Raw genomic sequence first — 20,629 nt, 5'->3', positions numbered from 1 at the left:
TTAAGCAAAATGAGAAGAGCATACAGCATTATTTGCCTTCTTCCTCTACCGCTGGCAGTCCATATACCAGAGATTTCAATTTGATTTCTTAATCATCATAAGATCTTTTCAGGATGTAGCCCACTTGTGGAGTCATTTTTTATACACAGTCAGATGGTCACTTACTGACTGAATAATAGCTCAGGTTTGGCATGTTTTTCTTCTTATCTGAATAACTCTCATACTATTAATTACAGAAATAAGAGTGCGGTTAGGCTAAGGCCAGAAGGGGCCACTGTGATCATCAGCTCTAAATAATCTGTAACATAAATTGCATTTTTTTCCTCATAGAGGTGCCGTCACCTAATCCACATTTTGAGGTTTAAATATATAAAATCTTTTGAGAAATACCCAAATAAAATTTGAAGCAAGAGTGATATACTGCATTTACTCATTAAGCATTCTAGGGTTAATTATACCTATGGCTTAATGTAAAAACTTCCTCTTAATTTACAGATTTAACTATTACAGCTTAATTTCACAGTACGTGACCTTGTGAACTCATCTGCTTGATTCAGAGAGGCAAAGCATCAGGTGTTTGTCTGTCTGTATGGGTAGAGATCTATGTGATGTCATGAGGCCACTTCTTAACAATAGCCCTCTGCATTGGATTTGCATTGAAAGCTTTTGGTAGCAGGGGGGCTACAGGACTGACTTCTGTGAGAAGCTGCCTGAAGCTTTCCCCACATTCCACAGAGTCAACATCAGCCAGCTCCATGGTCTCGCTGCCGGCCAAGGCTGAGCCCCATCAGCAACGATGGTACCACCTCTAGGATAACATAGCTAAGGGGGAGCTGGATGGATTGTGGAAACTGTAGTGAGAGAAAGGAGTGAGAATATGTGAAAGAAAACTCTGTAGACAAGGTCAGTGAAGAAAGAGGGGGAGGAGGTGCTCCAGGTACTGGAGCTGAGGTTCCCCTGCAGTCCATGGTGCAGTCCATGGTGAGGCAGGCTGTCCCCTTGCAGCCCATGGAGGAGCATAAGGGAGCAGAGATCCATCTGCAGCCCATGGAGGACCCCACTCTGGAGCAGGTGGGTGCCTGAAGAAGGCTGTGACCCTGTGGGGCACCCAGGCTGGAGCACTCTGTTCTTGAAGGACTACACCTCATGGAAGGTGCAGGTAGCGAAGAACTGCAGCCCATGGGAAGGACTCAGATTGGAGAACTTGGTGGAGGACTGTCTCCCATGGGAGGAACCCTACACCGGAGTAGAGGAAGAAAGTGTGAGGAGTCCTGCCCCTGAAGAGGAAGGGGTGGCAGAGACAATATATGATGAACTGACCGCAGCCACCATTCCCTGTCCCCCTGAGCCAGTCAGGGTGGGAAGCTAAAGAAAATCAGGAGTGAAGTTGAGCCCAGGAAAAGGAAAGGATGAGGGGAAGATGTTTTTAAGATTTGGTTTTATTTCTCACTATCCTAATCTGATTTGACTGCTAATGAATTAAACTAATTTCACTGACTGGAGTCTATTTTGCCTGTGATGGTAAATACTGAGTGATCCCTCTCTGTCCTTATCCTGACCAACAAGCCTTTCATTATATTTTCTCTCCTGTGTCCAGTTAGGAGGTGAGTGTGCTGAACTGCTAACAGATTTCAGCTGGGGTGTTTGGTTTTTTTAAGAACCTCTAGGAATGTCTATGTGAAAGCCCCTACTTGGCAGCAGTGCTTCCAGTGGCTCAACCCCAGGTACCACCATGTCTTTAATTTAGGATTCCAGGGGTTATGCAGGTCATTTCATTTACACAGAGTTGGAGGTCATGTTTAGTTAACTGACAGTTTCAGTCTCAACATTTTTCAGTACAATTATAATTTCTTAAAGTTTGCCTTATGTTCTTAATTCCTAAATGTATGACTTTTCATTTCACTATATTAAAACTATCAGTTTGCTTGTGCTAAATCATGAAATTCAATGTAAAGGAACTGTCACACCATAACCTCATCTGTAAATGCCACATCTACAAGACACCAAAAAGAATTTTGTATTTTCTTTCAAAATCTTAATATTAAACCTCAGCAAGTTGATAAATTCTCTACAGGCATTGCCAGAAACATCTATGTAGCTCAGGTGATTTATTACTGGAGGAGAGGTTTTATTTTTCTCAGTAAAATTTAAATGTGGTTAAATATTTATGGGGGAATGGAATGACCATGCAATGGAAATTGTACAAACTTTTCCAAGAGAAGAATGTTGCACAAAAGGAAATACTTCTAGAAAATGAGACCTCAGTCTTCATCTGGTAAATGCATCTGGACAAGGTGCACTAATATATCTACAAATGTCATATACCTGTGAATATACAAAGAATTCTTTTAGTATTGAAGAGTAAAATGGATAAAGTGCACATAATTTTAATCCATGCTGTAGCATTTACTTTTGTTTTTAAAAGGTTTCCATGTAAAAGGTTTCCATGTAAAACTGATTGTAATCTGATTTCATGCTCAACCAGCTATTTTTGCTGCATTAAAATAGCCCTTGATCAACGTTAATGCAAATGCACACAAAATATGCACTAATTTGACTACTTTCTTCCAAAAGTGGAGCCACATACAGGTTTTCATAAAATAGATTTGTACTTCACACCACTGGAGAACTCTGTTTTTTCTCATATTCAAATACATGAATCTGGCTCTGTTTGCATGTCTCTTAAACTATACATAAATTACAGAGATTTAAACTACACTTGAATAAAAAGTGTTTATTAATTCCATGCACTTAAGTACTTGAAAATGTGAATGTTTTTCATATCAGTTAAATTTTCAACCCATAGTGACATCTAGCAATCTAATGCTATTGAGTTTTTTGTTCACTTTTTTTGCTAGATGTTATCCCCAGTGTACTGCTTGTTTTTAAGTATTATATAAAAAAATTTAAAGAAAAGCAGTTTGTATTTTGTATTACAGAGCCAAGAAGTGATGACTGAAACTAACACACGAAATCCATGCAAAGTACAGTATATCTTAGAAGAACTGCATGTTACTTTACACGCATTATACATTGAAACAAACACAGATTTTTAATTTTTTGGGTCTTTGACATTTGTACATGGACTGAATACAGAACACTAACACAAGCTCTGCAAGCTAGAGCTGTTCTTTTCTCTGCTTTTATCCTTTTTCAAAATACCACGAATATCATTAGGTTCAATGTGTCACATCATACTGTGAAGCAACCACGAAGATAACAATGTCAAAAATAATGCATTCACAAAATTATTTTATAAAGACATCCTCCTCTTTCCCTACAATGTGGGATTTAAAATAAAATTTATTTCACTGTAATATTAAATATATAAAGCATAATGTTTATCTCTTGGAGATAGTGACTTTTTTTTGAAAATGAAGATACAAGAGATTATGAAAATAATAAAGTTAAGGTTTAAAGAAAGGGGTGCATGCACGCAAAGTGAAAGGGAATATAAAAGACTGCAACTCAAAATATGTCATTAAAATGCCCTACATGGCTAAAAATTAAACGCTTTTAAAAATAAACTTTTTTCAATGTTTAAATTTAGAAAAATACTTCTGAGGAATTTGTAAATAATCACAGATCCAACTAATTTCATCATATGAAATATTGAAAGAATATTAAGATTGCAGATGGGAACGCTCAACAACAAAATTTAAGTTTGCTCCTTAAATATAATGATTTTTTACACATAATTTCAGGAAGTTTGGGCATATTTTTGTAACCTATTACAGCACATGAGTTTGTTATCTACTTAGACATATGAAAATTATTAAGAAATTCTGCGTTTTTTCATACAAGATAAAAATCTTAGGCAATTATGAATGTTTACATTATTTCGTATCATGTTTAGTACACAATTCAGACTGAAAACGGTATGGTTTAATGACTCACTTAGAAGCAGCAATTAAGTGTCAGCTTCACTTTAAACTAAAAAGATTCCTTTCTTCAAAATTAGTTAGGTGGGTGATACAGTCAGCTGTGAAGGTAGTACAGCTGAACATATAGGTAAGCAAATTCCTTCATTTTTCAGGTGTTTGCACATCATGAGCAGTATGTTGGCTAAGTGCCATTTAATTTATTTTTTTTTGGCTATGGATCCTAAATCTGATTTACGTACAGCAGTGCACAATGGGTCCACATGAATCTTGGAAGTGTATTTTAGGCTTTATTAGTTGAAGAAGATCACTGCTGTAATCTTTAGTATGTCAAATATCTATCCACAACCAGGCAGGGCAAACAATAAATAATTCATTTACCTCTTCTGATGAGACTTCTGTATCTTTTTAAGGCAAAAGTGGTACAAAACAGAAAATCTAATGTATAGAATGCGAACTTGGCTATTAACCTGCTGCAATATCTTAGTACAGCCTCAGAAGATGGACAGAACAGAGCTCCTTTCCAGAGCGTGCAAGAAAGGAGAACCTCTTACGTTAGCCCGAGAAGTTACAGGGATGCTACCCCACCTCTGGTCTTTCATCCACTCTGCAAAGAAAACTATGAAAAGGAAAGACTTCTACATTTCTCCACTAACACCCAGTTTTAAGATGAACTGAACAACTCCCACTACTTGATCTGTTTGGATTCATCCCAAGTGTTGAAAGTGCATTGTACATTTTATACTTCTGGAGATGCTTGTGAAGCAGCACAGCAATGTAGGACTTTGGCAGTACACATACAATGAAATTTTAGGGACTTTATTAAAAAAATATGTGAGTAACACTTTCCAACTCTTGCAATTCATGAGAAATATTGTTTTAAGGAATTTTAAGGGAAATGCAAGAATTTACTTAGTTGCAAATACAAATCTTGCTTTAGTTTGAGAGGAGTTTGAGTGATCATTCCTGTTGCCTGTTTTGTTTTGTACAGCATATTTTCAAATTCACACAACAGGGTGAAATTCAGTGATATTATGTTTATCAGCGGAAAATTCAGCCCTAGCCAGAGAAATTATTTTCTTTTTTTCCCTCTTCTTTACTTCATGTACACTGAAATTAACCTTTCTGGTCAAAAAAAGATGTAAAAAAACTTATTAGGACAGTCAATGAGGTGGAACTTTTGCTTTGCTTTCCACCAGAAGTAATAATCCCTCCCAACAAGCTCAGAACTTGGAAGCAGACACCCAGTTGTAAGGGATCTTAGCACCCATTCCCTGATTTTCTACTCAAGTCATCCATTATTGTGGCATGACACCTTCCCAACCAACTGCTCAGCTGCTCAAAGGTTGGACACAGTTCACAACACACATTAACACTACTTTTATATTCATAACTTTCTTGTCACCACTGGGTGTGACAAAGTCACACAGTAGAAACATGGACTAACAAAAGCTTGTTTTAAGCAGGAAATTGAGCCTTGGGGTATGAACTGTTTCTTAAGATTTTTCTGAAAAGTTAGGTGGAAATATTACTGATACTCTCCAGGAACGAGGTGGGATCTTTCTGAGTAGTTGTGACTACATCCCCATCCCCCACCCTCTCATCCTTAAAATTTCAAATAGATGTAGCTCCTAGGTTTAAAATTATGTACAATTAAGAAATAAAAGCCTTCTCCAGATAAAACAATAAAATCAGCTTGTTAAATATATATACTTATAAATTTTCATGGTAATTTTTATTCAAAGTAATAAAATCACAATTTTTTTCTTTTAAAAACCATTTTCAAAATTGTAGAATTTCCTAACATGTTATAAATTCAGCTGAAGTCTAATAGTGCTTTAATAATTTGAGTGATTGAGGTGATGAGGATCCGAAAACTCAAAGGAACTTCTTTCTAGGCTGTTTCTGAACCTCATTTCTAAACTAGGAAATGATTTCCTGCATAAACCCTTCTTCTCCAACTGAGATTGGTTTTTTTCCATATAATTTGTTTTCCTAGCAATATCATCAAATGATCTCTTCATATGAACAAATGGACACAAACGCCACACATGCAATAGCACGTCTTCAATATTATTTTACTGATTCCAAGATTCCAATACTGACACATACACGTAAATATTTTTATGTGCACTAACCCTCCATAGCTGATGTTCCACCACTCTGCACTATTTTTTTTTATGACAAGTTTATGGAGAAAAAGGAATCTGAAAGAGAATCTGGCCAACACTACTTAGCATCTTCAGGGTCCAGGACAACGGTGCAGGACTCTCTCACCAATTTTACACGATACCAAACCTGGGGTAGTGATGGTTTTTTGGAGATCAGGGCTACCTTTCAGAGGGCTGTTGATCAGCTGGAGGAATGGAAGTAACCACTATCAAGTGCATGATGTTCGACAAAGCCAGAAGTGAAGTTCTGAAACTTGGACTGGGACTCGGTGCTATTCTTCGGAAAAGGACTAGAGTGCTTCTGAAGCAGAAATTAAATTAAATGAGTCAGCAGCATAACCTTGCAATAATAAATTATAATACTGAGCTGTATTAGCAAGAATCAGCCAAAGGTCAAGGGAAGCAATTAGTCTATTCTGTGCTCATGAGGCTACATCAGAACACACTTTGAACACCTCAGTTCGTGAGAGGGATGGATAAGCTGGAGGGAGGGCAGTGTAAGGCCACTATTCTGGCCGAGGACCTGGGGCACGATAGCGACACATTGTTTCAGAAGAGATTAGGGGAAATTTAATTGCCGTTTTAAATTGCATATTAGTAAGTTAGAGAGAAGACAGCAAAAGGACAGAAAGCAATGGTCACAAGATACATCAAGGGAAATCCCAACTCTGGATAAGAAAAACTACTTTAGTGGGAGTAATTAGTCACTGGTACAGGTTGCCCCAAAAATATTATTGAGTTGCCATCCTTAGAAATTTTCAGAACTTGCCTAGACAAGGAAGCAGTATAACTCTGAAGGTATCCCTGCCTTGAGAGTATGTCCAGAGGTTCCTTTAATTTGATTTACTCTATGAGTCTATGAGTCATTAATAAGAAAGATAAAATCATATCTTATTCCAGCTAAAAGAATGTTCTCAAAGGAGTAAGGGCCCTTCCACTATTTCTTTAGTGGTTTACCACTTAGAGACCTATTAAATATATTTATAAAATTGCTGAAACTATTAATTTTATTTAAGAATTTGCAGAATTGTACCATTTGCAATACATATTTTGCATTCATTTCAATGCAACTTCCTGTGTATTTCCAATTTAAAACTACATGATATCAAGCCCCACAACTTTTAAGGGAATGTTATTTTTAAATACTTACGCATTGTCTAGAGTTGCTTTATGGAACATAATATTTTAAAACATATGCATATATTACACATTTAAAACTGTATGTCCATCTCAAAGTCTATAAAGTTGAGAAAACATGCACATTCAACACGTGAAGAAAAGCTTCCCTCAGTTAGACATAAATCCACATTTTGGTACAACTACACACAGACCGTAAAAAAAACCTTCTATAGTATACATAAAAGTTCTATGTCTACAGTAAGGCAGCCATATGAAGTGGAAAAACAGTCCATCTTTGCTCAGTAAGATACATTACAAACAGCTAAACAGATAAAATTAGCATTTCCTCTCTAAAGCAATTGCCTCAAGTTGTACACGGCTTATTTCAACTCCAAATCAGAGCCCATACTTACTTTAAAAAAAAAAAGGCATTGTCAAAACAATCTGAAGAGAGAACAGAAGTTTTACCCTCTGAAATCATAGTACCCCAGTATTTATTATCTTTAAGACAGAAAATTTATCCATCATTTCACTTTGATGGAGTAAGATGTCAGAAAGTTACCTGTCCATATCAACATCTTCTTGTATATTTGTATGCTTAGTGAGTAAGAATACAGACATATAATCTCAACATTTTTTTCTCAGATATCTTTAAATATTTAAATATCTTAAAAAGGTTCAAGAGCTTCATTTGATAAAGTTGTCTAAGATGCAAAGGATCAGCCCAGTTTCTTTCAAACCAGTTTAACAGACTTTTGCTACACATGCAACTTCAGTACATTAAATACCAATTAGTTTTATCAAGATAAACACAGGATAAAGCTCATTGTGCTTTTTCTTGGTGTTTAGTTGACACAAATGAAGAGCCAACATACAGGCCTTCTCAATATTCACACATGGGTACAATTGGTGGATGGTGGTGTATCTATCCGACTTTTATTTTCCTTAGCATCATTCAGAGGTGACTTTTTACCCGTCTGGCATTTGAAGACTTGTTTGTAGGCCTTCCTAAAGTTTTCAGATAGAAATGCATATATAACTGGGTTCACAGAAGAATTGCTGTAAGCCAGGCAGTGTGCAATTACCCTGAAGAGAAAGGAGGCTTGAGTCAGTGGGAAAACTCCAAATTCAGCCCAGAGATGGATCACGTGATGCGGCAGCCAGGAGATGCCAAAAACCACTACCACCACCAACACAGTCTGTGCTGTCTGAGACAAGGAAAGGAAAACACAGATGTCTGATGAGCACTTGAAGAATCAGCTTTAAACCTGCCTCAAAACCATTATTTGGTGGAAAAAAAAGTACACTGAGACAGACCACACTGGAATATTTATTACTGATTTTACCCCATTACCTGTATGGGCTTTATTTTTCATGGTGAACTACTGCAAAGGAGAACCTTAGGCTTGAAAATGCCATAGTAAAATGCAAACACATAACTTTCCTCAAAGATAAAGAATGATGTTCCCAACTCCCTACACAAAAGCCTAGCTTTTTCTGAGGTGGATGTAAGCCTGATGCAAAATAATATTAACAGAGATCTTTGGGAAATCTCATCCAGATCTGATGATCTATGTTTTAGTACAGTGCACAAGCACTTCTCATGAAAATTTCAAGAGCGATCTAGTATACATGAAGGCAGCTCATGGAAGAGATTAGAGCAGTCACTTTGCTCAAGTGCTTACTAAAGATGCAGGAATTTTTTTGAAAGTCTCTCCTTTAAAGATAGAATTTCCACAGGGAGTGTCATACAACCACATTCTGGGATAGAAGTAGAGGAAAAAAAAGAGTAAGGAGCTTGAATTTTCTGATGATTGCATCTTGTCAAAAGCAATCTGGAAATTAAAGCTCACCACCAAATACTGAATTAAAAAAATGGAACACAAAATATCCTCAGTGCTGCCTCCATATTCCACTTCACTATTTATGAGATGAGCAGCCATCAAGATCATTAGATCCATTCTGACAGCTGCAGAATCAGTTACTACGACCCTCCAGGTGCTGAAGGAGTTCTGTCAGGGCACAGTGGAATTTGACTGTTAATTTTTTTTTTAGCTTTCACTTAATTCAGAAACAACAAGTTACCACTTTGCAGTTGCCTAACTAATTAATATCTACTCATCTAACAAGTATTCTTTCAACTCAGCCTCCCAATTGAAAGTTGATAATAATTCAAAAGCATATTATGTTATGGGCCATTATGATGACTATATTAATGCTTTATAATATAATTTTTCAGAAAACTTAGGCTCTTCTTCACAGCCAAAACTAACCCAGTGACCATAGAGTGATAAATATTGCAGCACAGAAAATATGTTGAGTTTTTGATAGTTTATTGAACTTGGTGTATACTTCTTGAACTGATTAATGCTCAGTAATAATTCAGACTGATCTACCTAATCAGAATACGAGTTGACTTAGAGAAACTTGTGGGGAAAAAATTTTGATTTCTGTGGCAACAGGCCAAAATAACTTATGACAGATACTGTTGCTGGTCAGTATAATCTCACAACAGAAACCAGAGGACATTATATCTGTAGTTAATACAATTTGTATAGTCTTAAGCAATCATCTTTTCAAAAGTGGTTCCTCTACTTAGCCCTATGGAGTTTAAGTCATTTGCCACTAAAACAGCCACAGAAATGTTTTCTTTTTCAGGTCTCATCAGTAGAATATGTGTTAAGAAGGGTGTACAAATTAAGAGCAGTTCATTCTCTGATCACTGTGTTAGATGTGTTAATATTCCAAGTGAAAACAGATTTTCAGGATACCACATGTACTTCAAAAGAAGTATATTACTTCAGTTTGTCCAAAATGCTAAAAAAAAAATTAACTAGGAAAATCACCACCTTTCAGTAGATTACAGATGCACCTGAAAGCAGAGGCTGACCATGTGTCCCTTTTAACTTTTACTGAAGTTATTTCACATCTTCAGAATAAGCAATTTTGCATTAGGAAACCTCACAACATTTGTTTTATCCCTTTGTTCCTCCTAAGCCTAACTTCAGAGCTTACCTTTTCAAAATCATCACTATGTCTTGCAAACAAAGTATCACTAAAGATCAGCTCTTGTTTATCTAATGAGGGCTTGCTTAGGGTTTCCCATTAGCAAATAAAACCTGCCTGATATATTGTTAATACTAATGCTTGGTGACCAAAATGCATGAAAAATATAATTTAGGCAAATTAATATTTTTCATTAACTTTTTTCCACACAAACAGCAAATTTATTGTAAGGTTCTACTACCAAAATATTCCTAAAGGTTTCAATACAGCCACAAATGTATAATTATACCTGAAATGCATTCTTAACAAGACTGTAGAAGGAAATAAAAATAAAAAAGATATGGTAACCAGACAGAGCATTAGCACACTAATGAATGTAGTGTTTGAAAAACGTAAGTTAGGCCTTAGATTCAGAAACTTATTTTCTAAGGCAAAATAAAAGTTTTGGCTTATTTTTTTTCCCCTTTTGATTACTGAATCCTGATTCATCCAAGCAGTCTTGATCATGTCTGTAATGCTTTACCCTGAAGCTACGAATGCTAGTTCCTAGCCAGATATGTAATTCTTAAGACTTAGTGTTTAGCGGAATGCACAGATTTCCAGTTTGAGAATAATTTAGATGAGAAATGGCAATATATAGAATGTCTTTGAAAACTACACCATTGGCCTTGACAACATTAGATGCAAAACCGTATATATTAAGTATTTTACAGAATCAGGGCCGTAAAGGTCCTAATTCTAGGAATCGAAATCTATTGACTAGGGTATATTTCAGGAAAATAGAGAATGCATAAATAATAGCTTACTTATTCCCTGTTGAGCCCATGTACATCTCATTTACATTGCAGACAGTCTGCGTGTCCATATGGAAATAGTGATCAGATCAAATGAAGAGCTATTGCCTAAGGGGTTTTTCTGACTCCAGTGTCATAAACTGAGAAGTTAGTTGATGATTACTGTGGTCAAATCTGTATTATATTAACTGACAATTTCTTGGTATAAACACATCTTTCAAATATTGTTCTAAGTCACAAAGCTTATATTCTGCTTTAAAGACCTTTCATGATTCTACTGGTAACCAGTATGTAATTTGCATCTTGAATGTAGAACCAAAAAACACTGTGTGGAAAATCAAAGAAGAATAGGAGAATCATTAAAAGTCTCTTATTAGAGACCCTAATTTTAAACATATAACAGAGGAATTCTTTAAAAAATATTAAAAAAACGGCCTATTAAAAAAAATCCCTTTATTTAGTCAGGGGAAAATTCCTGTGAGAAAAAAAGACCAAAACCATTTAATTCTAAAGATAGGTTGTCTCTCCATGCCTAAATTTCAGATGCTTTGACGTTCAAAATATGGGGATCTCAGGTAGTGGTTTGATGTAATGTGATGGAAAACTTGGGTCGGAAAAGATTCCAATCCTGCTAAGTTCAGAGGGACACTGAATACTTCATGAAATACTTAATTTCAGTTTCTTCTTTCTGTTACATCTTTAGCAAGAAGCAATAAAATACCAAATGTGTTTAGCCATAAAACTAAAATATAAACAAATAAATAATAGTAATGAATACAATATACCTTTTTCTTGGATGCTTCTGACTTCTTTGACATGTTTCTCAACTTCTTGTGCAGGTGGTTAAGAACCTGAAAAGATTAATTTGCATCTTGTATTGTATTTCACCATTTCCTATTCAAATAAAATTCAAACCCACATATCTTAGAGTATGCTCTTCTGCACTGTATGATTCCCTTACAAGCATTGCTGATCCAATTTACACATTTCCAAAGTGCACAGTATGAAAACTGAAGGAAATACATATCTGCATCTGTATGAATCCACAAATATGAAACAGACCACAACTGAATTCTTATATAAAAATTCAGACATATTACATTAAAAATACATGTTATGAATTAACAAGGAAACCCATCATGCACCTAGAATTAGCAACAACTCTTCTTCCATTAAAAATCGATACCTGTTAATTTAGAATGACCTTTACTGAGTGTAACACAAGAAAAATATATTTTGAGTCAGAGTTTTTCTGAGTCACCTGAGTAATTTCCTTCTTTCAGATGGATTTTTGAGTAATATAATCAGGATACTGGCACTACTTGATCTTCAAAAGAAGCTTGGGCTTTCAAAAATAATTTATACCAAAATGAGGCACAATATATGAGGTGTGACTTTTATCAACAGTTTGATGATACTTGCCATGCATCTTTCATGAGTAATTTTCAAAAATATGTTACAAAAAGGCTCATCATCCAAGAGCAGGATCCAAATTTCAACACAGTACTTTACACATAAGGTTTTGGATAGTGGATGCACAGAGGTACATGCCCTACTTTATCTGCATTCATTATTACCTGAATCCAGTATATTCTTATGGCATGATTTGTAGGTATGGAGGGCAGGGAATGTGCTCTTCAGCTGAATATGTTTAACATACTACAAACCATACAGAATAAAAAAGATAAATTCTTATTAAACTGGAGGATTTAATTAAAATATGGCAAGAGGAATTTTTTAGAGACAGCATCAAAGTGAAGGGCTCTGTTAGATGATGCTGCTAGGTTGCATTTTACATTGCTCTAAGATGAAATGAGAATGATATAAAAGGTAAGATCATCCAGATTTAGTAGGTAAAATAATCCAGCTTTAAAATATTTTTTTTAAGGAATGTAACACTAAATTTTATGGTCCATAAGGACTTCTTAAGGTGGGGAAAAGGGTGCAAATTCAAGTTCTTTTATATCATCTGGGGACATTTCCTTTGTTTTCTTTGGGGAGCACACCTAACAACTACCAGGACAGACATCAAAGTTACCTAGAGATATGATCCCACTCTGGCATCTGAGTCTTAGAGAATTAAAAGAAATAAATTGGTATTTGTGAATAACCATAGCTCATCAGCATATTCCACTTTTTAAGTGTCTACTCTTAGCTACCAGTGAACCAAGAACAATAAGACTAAAAATTAATTGTAACCATTAATATTCTAAGTGCAGTCTGTTTGTGGTTGTCTGTGCACTAACATGTGAAAGACTCTTCCTGCAAGCACTTCCTATTCTGAAACACTATCCAGACTGCCACCAAGACTAACCTGAGCTCAGGAAAAGCAGGGAAAAAATAAATCAGTTTTCCCTGAGAAGGTCCCCTTTTGGCTTTATTCCTACTTTCTTCTTCAGGATGAAGCAGACCAGAAAATGACAGAGGAAACCCTGAAGTCCATCAGAAGATCAGGAAAATAACCATCTGGCTCACAGACTTTTTATTCACTTACCATCACCCTGTACAAAACAGCTGAATTGCTGGGTCCATCAGTGAAAAATGTAAAACTAAAAAAAGGGCATGCAAGGAATAAAATTAAGTTCACTTCCCATCACTGCTGCTTCATCTATCATATCTCCTTCACATAATTTACAATGATGGGCTGTTTCACTGGACCCTCACAGTCCGAGACTAAAATCAGATAAACTCATCCCAGAAATCAGAACTGCAAAGTCTTTTTTTAAAGTTACAAGTATTTTTGTCTTTTGTGCTTAAACTTTTAGCACAAGTTTTTGCATTGCATCTCTCTCCAATCCAAAGAAAGATGCAGTAGACAAAACCGTTAAATTGGATATTTGGTGGGGATGGGAGATGGTGGTAGAGAGTTTTGGTGCCAATTTAGATGATAACTTTTAAATGAATCCTTTTCAACTTCCCCTCTTTCAGATTATATATATATATTTCATAAAATAAGCATCTGCAGTGAAAACATGCTGGCTCTAGGTAGTAGTGTACCAGATGGTATGCAAACCAGCAGCAAGAGAAATATGCAAAATGCAATTACCTGTCAACATCAGTGGAACAGCACTCAAAGACCTACACAGAATGCCATGGAGGAATAAAAAGAGCTGTGTTTATGCACAAACACTACAAGGTAAATGAAAAACACTCTCCTTATCACCCATTTCAAATTATCTCTTCTCTGGACCAATGAATACTAAATTATTCCTCTAAGAGCCACTGTCTTTACCTGAATGAACAATAATTCTATATGCAACTCTTAATTTGTCTCAGGCTATTTCTCTTAAGAAAGTATTTCAAAATATCCACTAATACATTTGCATGTATTAGTGGGTACATTTACACTAATAGATTTACATTGCATTTTTAACCTATGAAATTAAATACCCAGCTTGCTAAAAAACAGGTCCTAACCTGTTCTCATAAGGTGTAACATTTTTTAAAAAAATTAAGCTCTGTAGAAAAGAAACATGAAACTTTTCTAACTCCAGCTTTCATGTCCCTGTTCTTAGTTGGATCTGAGGGAAAGAACAGCTTTTCTGTCTTCCCATCTGCATGTATACAATAATTCCACTGACTACACCTTCATTATCAGCCATTGAAAATCATGCAGAAGGAAATCATGCAGAAGGAAAGCCAGGTCATTATCTAATAAGAATGAACTGTTTGTTTAACAGAGCCATAATGTAAGCATTACATTCTGAACCATCTCTGTAGTATGAACCTGATTTAAATTCAAGTGCCATTGCCTGCAATCCATGTTTTAAAGTAATGCTGTTACTTCTATTGTCACAATAGATCCTTCACCCTCTTTCAATTAAGTGTGTCACTCTTTTCAGTGCAGTTTAATAATTTTTCCCCTTACTGCTCAGCAAAATTTAAGATACAATATCTGAAGCCAAAAACCACATAAGCTTGTATCTTATGTTGAGGCTCTTTCTTTTTATGGCTTAGTTTTAACCAATTTTATAAATCATACATGACTTCTGTGAATTCAGAATGCTCAGAATGATAGATAACAATGGAAACACTCCCAAGGCAAGACATATTTGTTTTTAAAAAAGCTTTTAAAATCATACATCTATAAAAGGAAATGTTTGTTAATAATTACAGGTGTCCGACCTAAAGGCTTGAATGAAGGAGGCCTGATTTTCAAGGACTGAATCCTTGAAAAGCTGTGATATCCAAAATTAGTTGTCACATTGCATGACCCTGGCAGGCGCCAATTTTTGTTAGAAGCTGTCTGGGAATCATTTATCACTTCACTCTTTAGGAACACATTAGTGAGCAAATGTTGTAGCACTGTTACAAAGCACACACAGAAAAGTCAGTATTAAAAAAATATGGCAAGTAGTATGATAAGCAATGAAAAAGTCAAATACAGACTGTCTACAAGTATGCAGTGCTGTGACTCAACTAAAAATGACATAATCACTGATCCTCTCTCTTGAGTAGTAAACTTCTTTCAAGATTAAGTCTGTGAGGCAACAAAAGCTTGTTTCCTACAGATTTGTGACTTCTTGGCTGTGTCCCCAAAAAGATGTGTCTTCTCCATACGTTGATGCTACATAAGACCTCTTCCCCTATGGCTTGTCTGATGTTTAGCAGTTGAGAGCAAACTGACTCTCCTTAAGAGAGGATGATGGAGACTTTCTACCTTCTTCACTCATTGGTTGCTGTTTTCACAAAACTAGGGAAATATCAATCCTCCTGATATTTTCACTTCTCTATCAAAAATTTGGCTTAAACTGAAGCAAAGTTATTTACGGAAGAGAGAAAAGGTGAAAGTGTACACACAAGACACAGAGCACAATCTCGTGAATCTCTACTTGAAGAGCACATCACGTGAGGTATTTTGGGAAGACACTGTTTCCAAATACCTGGCACTATCAGGACTTCTGCAGGTTATCCACTGGGGAAGATATAAATCTTTCATAATACAATTTAGGGGGAAGAGAGAGAGAGAAAGAAAGAACTTGGTTCCCTATTAGAGTGCCTAAAAAATGAGACTTTCAAAACTTGAAAGTTCAATTGCAATTTGCTTATGAAAGAAACAGAACTGCCTTAAAGCAGTCTGCAAAAGGCAATATATTCAAATAGAGAAATTAGTCTCCTTTGTCTTAATCTGTATCAGTTCTTAATCTGTACCAGAAGATTGCATTATTTCACTGATCCACTCTTCATGAAAATCAGTGAAGTCCATAAGAAACTAACGTAGAGACTAACCTCTCCTATGAAGACAGGCTGAGAGCTGGGGTTGCTCCTCCTGGAGAAGAGAAGGGTCTGTGGAGACCCTTTGCCAGTCTTCCAGTACCTAGAGGAGGCCTATGAGAGAGCTGGATAGGGACTTTTTATGAGAGCATATAGTGATAGGACAAGGGGTCACAGCTTTAAGCTGAAGGAGGGTAGGTTTAGATTAGATATTACGAAGAAATCCCTTGCTATGAGGGTGATGAGGTACTGGAACTGTGGATGCCACATCCTCAAAAGTGTTCAAGGCCAGGTAGGATGGAGCTCTGAGCAACTTGGTCTAGTGGGAGGTGTCCCTGCCCATGACAGGGGGTTTTGGAACTAGATGATCTTTAGGGTCCTTTCCAACCCAAACTGTTCTATGATTCTATGGTCTTTATAGTACTTCTGATGGTATTCCACAGCAGCAATCCTCTAACTGTGTGTGCGTTCAGAAGCCAAAATACTTGTTGTACTTCATAAAACTTTATTAACATCAATAAAAGCTTGCAGTGACCAATTTACTCAAGATCTGTCAGAGTAGCAATGGCTTCGAGAAATCTGAAACTTCAGCTCTGATTTTCAGCTACTATCATCCTTAATTTCTTCCTCACTCTGCCCCAAGTGCCCAAGTATTGCAGGTGGAGATTTGCCAGTGGTTCCTAATGAGGGCAGGAACAAGTGGGGTACAAGCTGTGGGGTACAAATACCTTCAACAGTGTTGTACCCGTCATGGCATTTTGCAGCGTCATTGACACTGATGGGAATACCAGGTATTTCCTAGGTATCTTCTAAAACTCAGGCCTTCAGGTTAGATCTTCCAGTCTGACACCATGGCAAGCAGGATAATACATATAGACTCAAAACTCATCACCAAGCAAGCATGACATCCTAGCCTGGCCTTGATTTCATTGACTTGTTCTGGGCATGTTTTTACATAGGGTTGCTATTGTTGGCTTGGGGTTTTTGTTGTGGTTCTTTTGGTTTTGTTTTAACTACATATTCATACTAATATTGAGATATCTACTTTTGTAGAGGTGCTTTGTAAAAACAGGATGTATTATATTTACTATGCATATATTTTGATTAAGCATATTTCTTTCTTTCCTCCCTATATTGTGCAGGACTATCCTAATTTAGAAAGTATTGTTTTCAGTTTTCTCTCACATAGACTTTATACTGAAATTGAAGATGCTTTGGCTTTGAAATAGGGAAAAATTAGTAGCTGAAAAGCTCCCTCTCCACTCATTCTGTAACATTCTCTGTGCAATATGTAGTGTTTTCCTCAAACTGATGATCTATGGCTACAGCTCAGTCTTATTCACCACTGTAGATGAAATACCAGTGTATTCACACAGGGAAAGCAGTATTCAGTTTATATATGAAAACATGCATTTCTTCTTCATTTGCCAGGTTGGACTTGTTTCGCTACAACCAGTAATTTAGAAATATTGTCCTTTGAGCTCTGCATGCCTTGATTTTAGCAGAGTCAGATGCCATTCTAGTCTCAGTTTGCACCTCACAATTACACTGATGTAATACAGAACAGAACAGAAAATTCTTTGATCAAATTAACTACTTCAGGTAGATCTATTGAACTTGCCAATTAAAGAACTCTGTTCTCAACATTTAAGCAGTCCTCATCTGCAAGAGCAGTCCTATCCTTTCAAATGTAAATCACTGCCCAAGGAGAAATCCTGCAGCTGAAGATTGCTGGCACAGAAACAGCAGGATCTCTGCCTAACTCAGCAGGTAGCAACTCGTGTTCCGGATCCGGTTCAGCAGCAAGCAGAGGGCCCTATGCTGAAGGCTACAATTATTACACACAGAAAAATAAGCAGAAAAGTCCTTAAATACCTGTATTTAGGTACCCTTGCTTATTACTTTTTCCTGTGTGGGTCCTCATGCCCTGCTCCCTGGAACTACCTTCCCTTGCTGAAGTCAGAGGCAAACCTCCCATCAGCTTCAGGTGGGGCAAGACAGGGCACATAGGGACCAGGCAGTGGGATGCACATTCTGCTCTTCATGTGTTAACTGGACCAGACCAAACTGGTAGTTTGTGTCTTTTTTAAGTGCACTGCATTTTAAAGAACGACTGTGAAGCCTGGACAACTTGTTGCTTTGTTGTACTTCATTGAGTTAAACTCCTCATACAGCACTGCAAGAAAATAAAAGAGTTGTGGTGACAGATAAAGCAGCAGAGCACTGGGGCTTCTCAGCATTCTGCAACAAGGAAATCTGGCAGAGAGACCCCAGTAATTGTCAAAACCACACCCCACCCCCCCGCTCACCTCATGCAATCTCTGTTTTGACCTGTACCACTGCACAGATGTCGTCCCCTCCCAGCTATAAAACCTGTTCTCTCTTCTTGTGCCACTGCACAGATGTTGTCTCCTCCCAGCTATAAAATCTGTTCTCTCCCTTTCTGCCATAAATTCACCCCTACTCCTTTTCCTCCCAACAGTGCCACGTCCCTACACATGCCCAGAAATGACCCTACCACCATCCTTGACATCTACCACCATCATACTCCCCCATTCCTTTTACATTTGCCTCACCTTAGCATAGCAGAAGGTGATGAGAAGCAGTGGCAGCAGATATCCAAAGACGAATGTGCAAACCACGTAGACCTTCTTGTGGCGTGGGTTGGGCCAGTGCTCCCAGCAAAAGGTCTGGTTGCTGGTCTCACGGTGGAAGATGCGCTGGTGGTGAGCCACAGGTGAGGCCATGGCGAAGGAGAGTGCCCAGATGAGCCCCACACCCACCAGTGCATTGCGGGGAATGCGCAGGGCCGAGGAGCGCCGGGAGTGCACAATGGCCACATAGCGGTCCACGGACATGGCCGAGAGCGTGAAGATGCTCACCAGCATGGAGATGGTGAAGAAGTAGTGGATGAACTTGCAGATGAAGGCACCCAGCACCCAGGTGGGGAGCACGTAGACTGTAGACTGGAAAGGAATGCAGAAGAGTAGGTAGGCCAGGTCCGCGATGCTCAGGTTGAGGATGAAGATGTTGGTGGTGCTTCGGCGCTTGCCTGGCTTGCTCCTTGCCAGCACCGTGATCACCAGGGTGTTGCCCAGCACCCCCAAGGTGAAGATCAAGCCGAAGACGATCAAGGTGATGAAGTTCTCGATGCCGATGCCGAAGAGGGGCTTCCCCTCCTCCTCTGGCAGCCCAGAGAGGTTGAACTCCCCGCGGGGCAGCTCTGCCACAGCTCGGGACCTGTTGAGGTGCCCCGCCGCGGGCTCCCGTGGCTCCATCCTTCCCCTTGCGCGCCGGGCAAAGTTCCCGCGGGCGGAACGCGGAGCCACCGCTGACGGCACCGCGGACGGCGGCGAGCCAAGAGCGGCCGCCCCACCAGCGCCGGGAGGCGGCGGGGAGCGGGGGGTGCCACCGCTTAGGGCGCCCCGGCGCTCGCAGGGGCGCGGAGCCTGCTCGGCAGCCCCGCCGCCCCTCGCAGGCAGAGCCCACCCGACCTGTCCGCGGGGACCCCCTTCCCCGCTGCCACCGCGCCAGCCCCGCGCGGCGCCGGAGTGTCCACGACCTCCGCTCTGGTAGTGCCGCCCGCTGCTCCGGGAGACTGAGCTCCCCAGGAACGTCTTCTCGAAGAAAGAAAGGGTGGGGTTTTTTTCCTCCCTCCTTATTTTCCCCCACCCTTTTCTTCCCTTCTTTCAGCTTGTGATTGCCCACGCAGGGCGGCAGCGGGAGCGCGGGGCGGTCCGCGGGCAGGAGCGGAATCTCAGTCCTCTCCGCAGAAAACTTCTCTCTGCTTGGTGCCTCCAATCCTAGGGAGACTCGGGAGCCGCGTCTGCCAGAAAGGCTGGGCGGCGTTCGGCAGGTCCGGCCGGGCTTAAATGAACTCTCTTGGAGAGACAGAAAAAATGAAGTGCCTGAGTGAACCCACCTCAACAGGTAGCCAGCCGGCAGCAAGTCCTTCAGGCTAAACACTGCCTGTGCTCATTGTTTTCACCTCCTTCACAGGTTTCCATTAATCGGTCCGTACTATGAAGTATCTCAAAGGACAAAAGGTGGCAGACGTTGTCACTCCTTAAAAAAAAAAAAAAAAGGGAAAAGGGAAATCTAATCTAGCCGCTTTTCACTGCCAAATCACAACTCCCGTTGTGAGCTCTGCCGCGGCGGGACCGCATCCCCGGTGAGGGCCAGCAGGCTCCTTGGAGCCGGGCAGACGCAGGCAGTCCTAAACGGTGCCGACATGGGAGCTCCTGAAAATCCAGTCTTTTCAGAATGGGGTGAAATATAAAACTTCCTCCAGAATATGGATACGAGTTCATGTGAATATTCTCATCGGCATATCTGCGTTATGAATGAAACGGATTTGCCTGAGGGTTCTTAGCTGCTTGTTTTAGAATTACCAGTCAGGGAGCTACAGCTGGCAGCAGCAGTGACCAACAGAATCGTCCAGATG

At 38.9% G+C, this 20,629-nt stretch overlaps 1 protein-coding gene across 1 annotated transcript; it reads right to left on the bottom strand.

The window, feature by feature from the left end:
* Positions 1-2,719: 2,719 nt before the first annotated feature.
* On the bottom strand, positions 2,720-20,116 carry GALR1 (galanin receptor 1). The gene is made up of 3 exons (XM_027745334.2): positions 18,762-20,116; positions 11,757-11,822; positions 2,720-8,379 (listed from the first exon to the last, which is right to left on the bottom strand). Exons 1-3 carry the CDS (start codon positions 19,461-19,463, stop codon positions 8,062-8,064), a joined length of 1,086 nt encoding a protein of 361 aa, XP_027601135.1. The 5' UTR covers positions 19,464-20,116; the 3' UTR covers positions 2,720-8,061.
* Positions 20,117-20,629: the final 513 nt, after the last annotated feature.

The sequence above is a fragment of the Pipra filicauda genome, unplaced genomic scaffold (assembly GCF_003945595.2).
Source record: "Pipra filicauda isolate LSUMZ 115617 unplaced genomic scaffold, ASM394559v2 scaffold224_size1409572_pilon, whole genome shotgun sequence".
In the NCBI taxonomy this organism is placed as follows: Eukaryota; Metazoa; Chordata; class Aves; order Passeriformes; family Pipridae; genus Pipra; species Pipra filicauda.
This window is presented reverse-complemented; position numbering and strand designations above follow the sequence as displayed.

Coding starts and splice junctions, on each gene's coding strand:
- GALR1 (XM_027745334.2), bottom strand. CDS start 19,463: ATGGAGCCACGGGAGCCCGCGGCGGGGCACCTCAACAGGTCCCGAGCT. Junction 11,823..18,761: donor TCACCTTCTGCTATGCTAAG/GTGAGGCAAATG, acceptor TAATCTTTTCAG/GTTCTTAACCACCTGCACAA. Junction 8,380..11,756: donor CAGAAGCATCCAAGAAAAAG/GTATATTGTATT, acceptor TCCTTGTCTCAG/ACAGCACAGACTGTGTTGGT.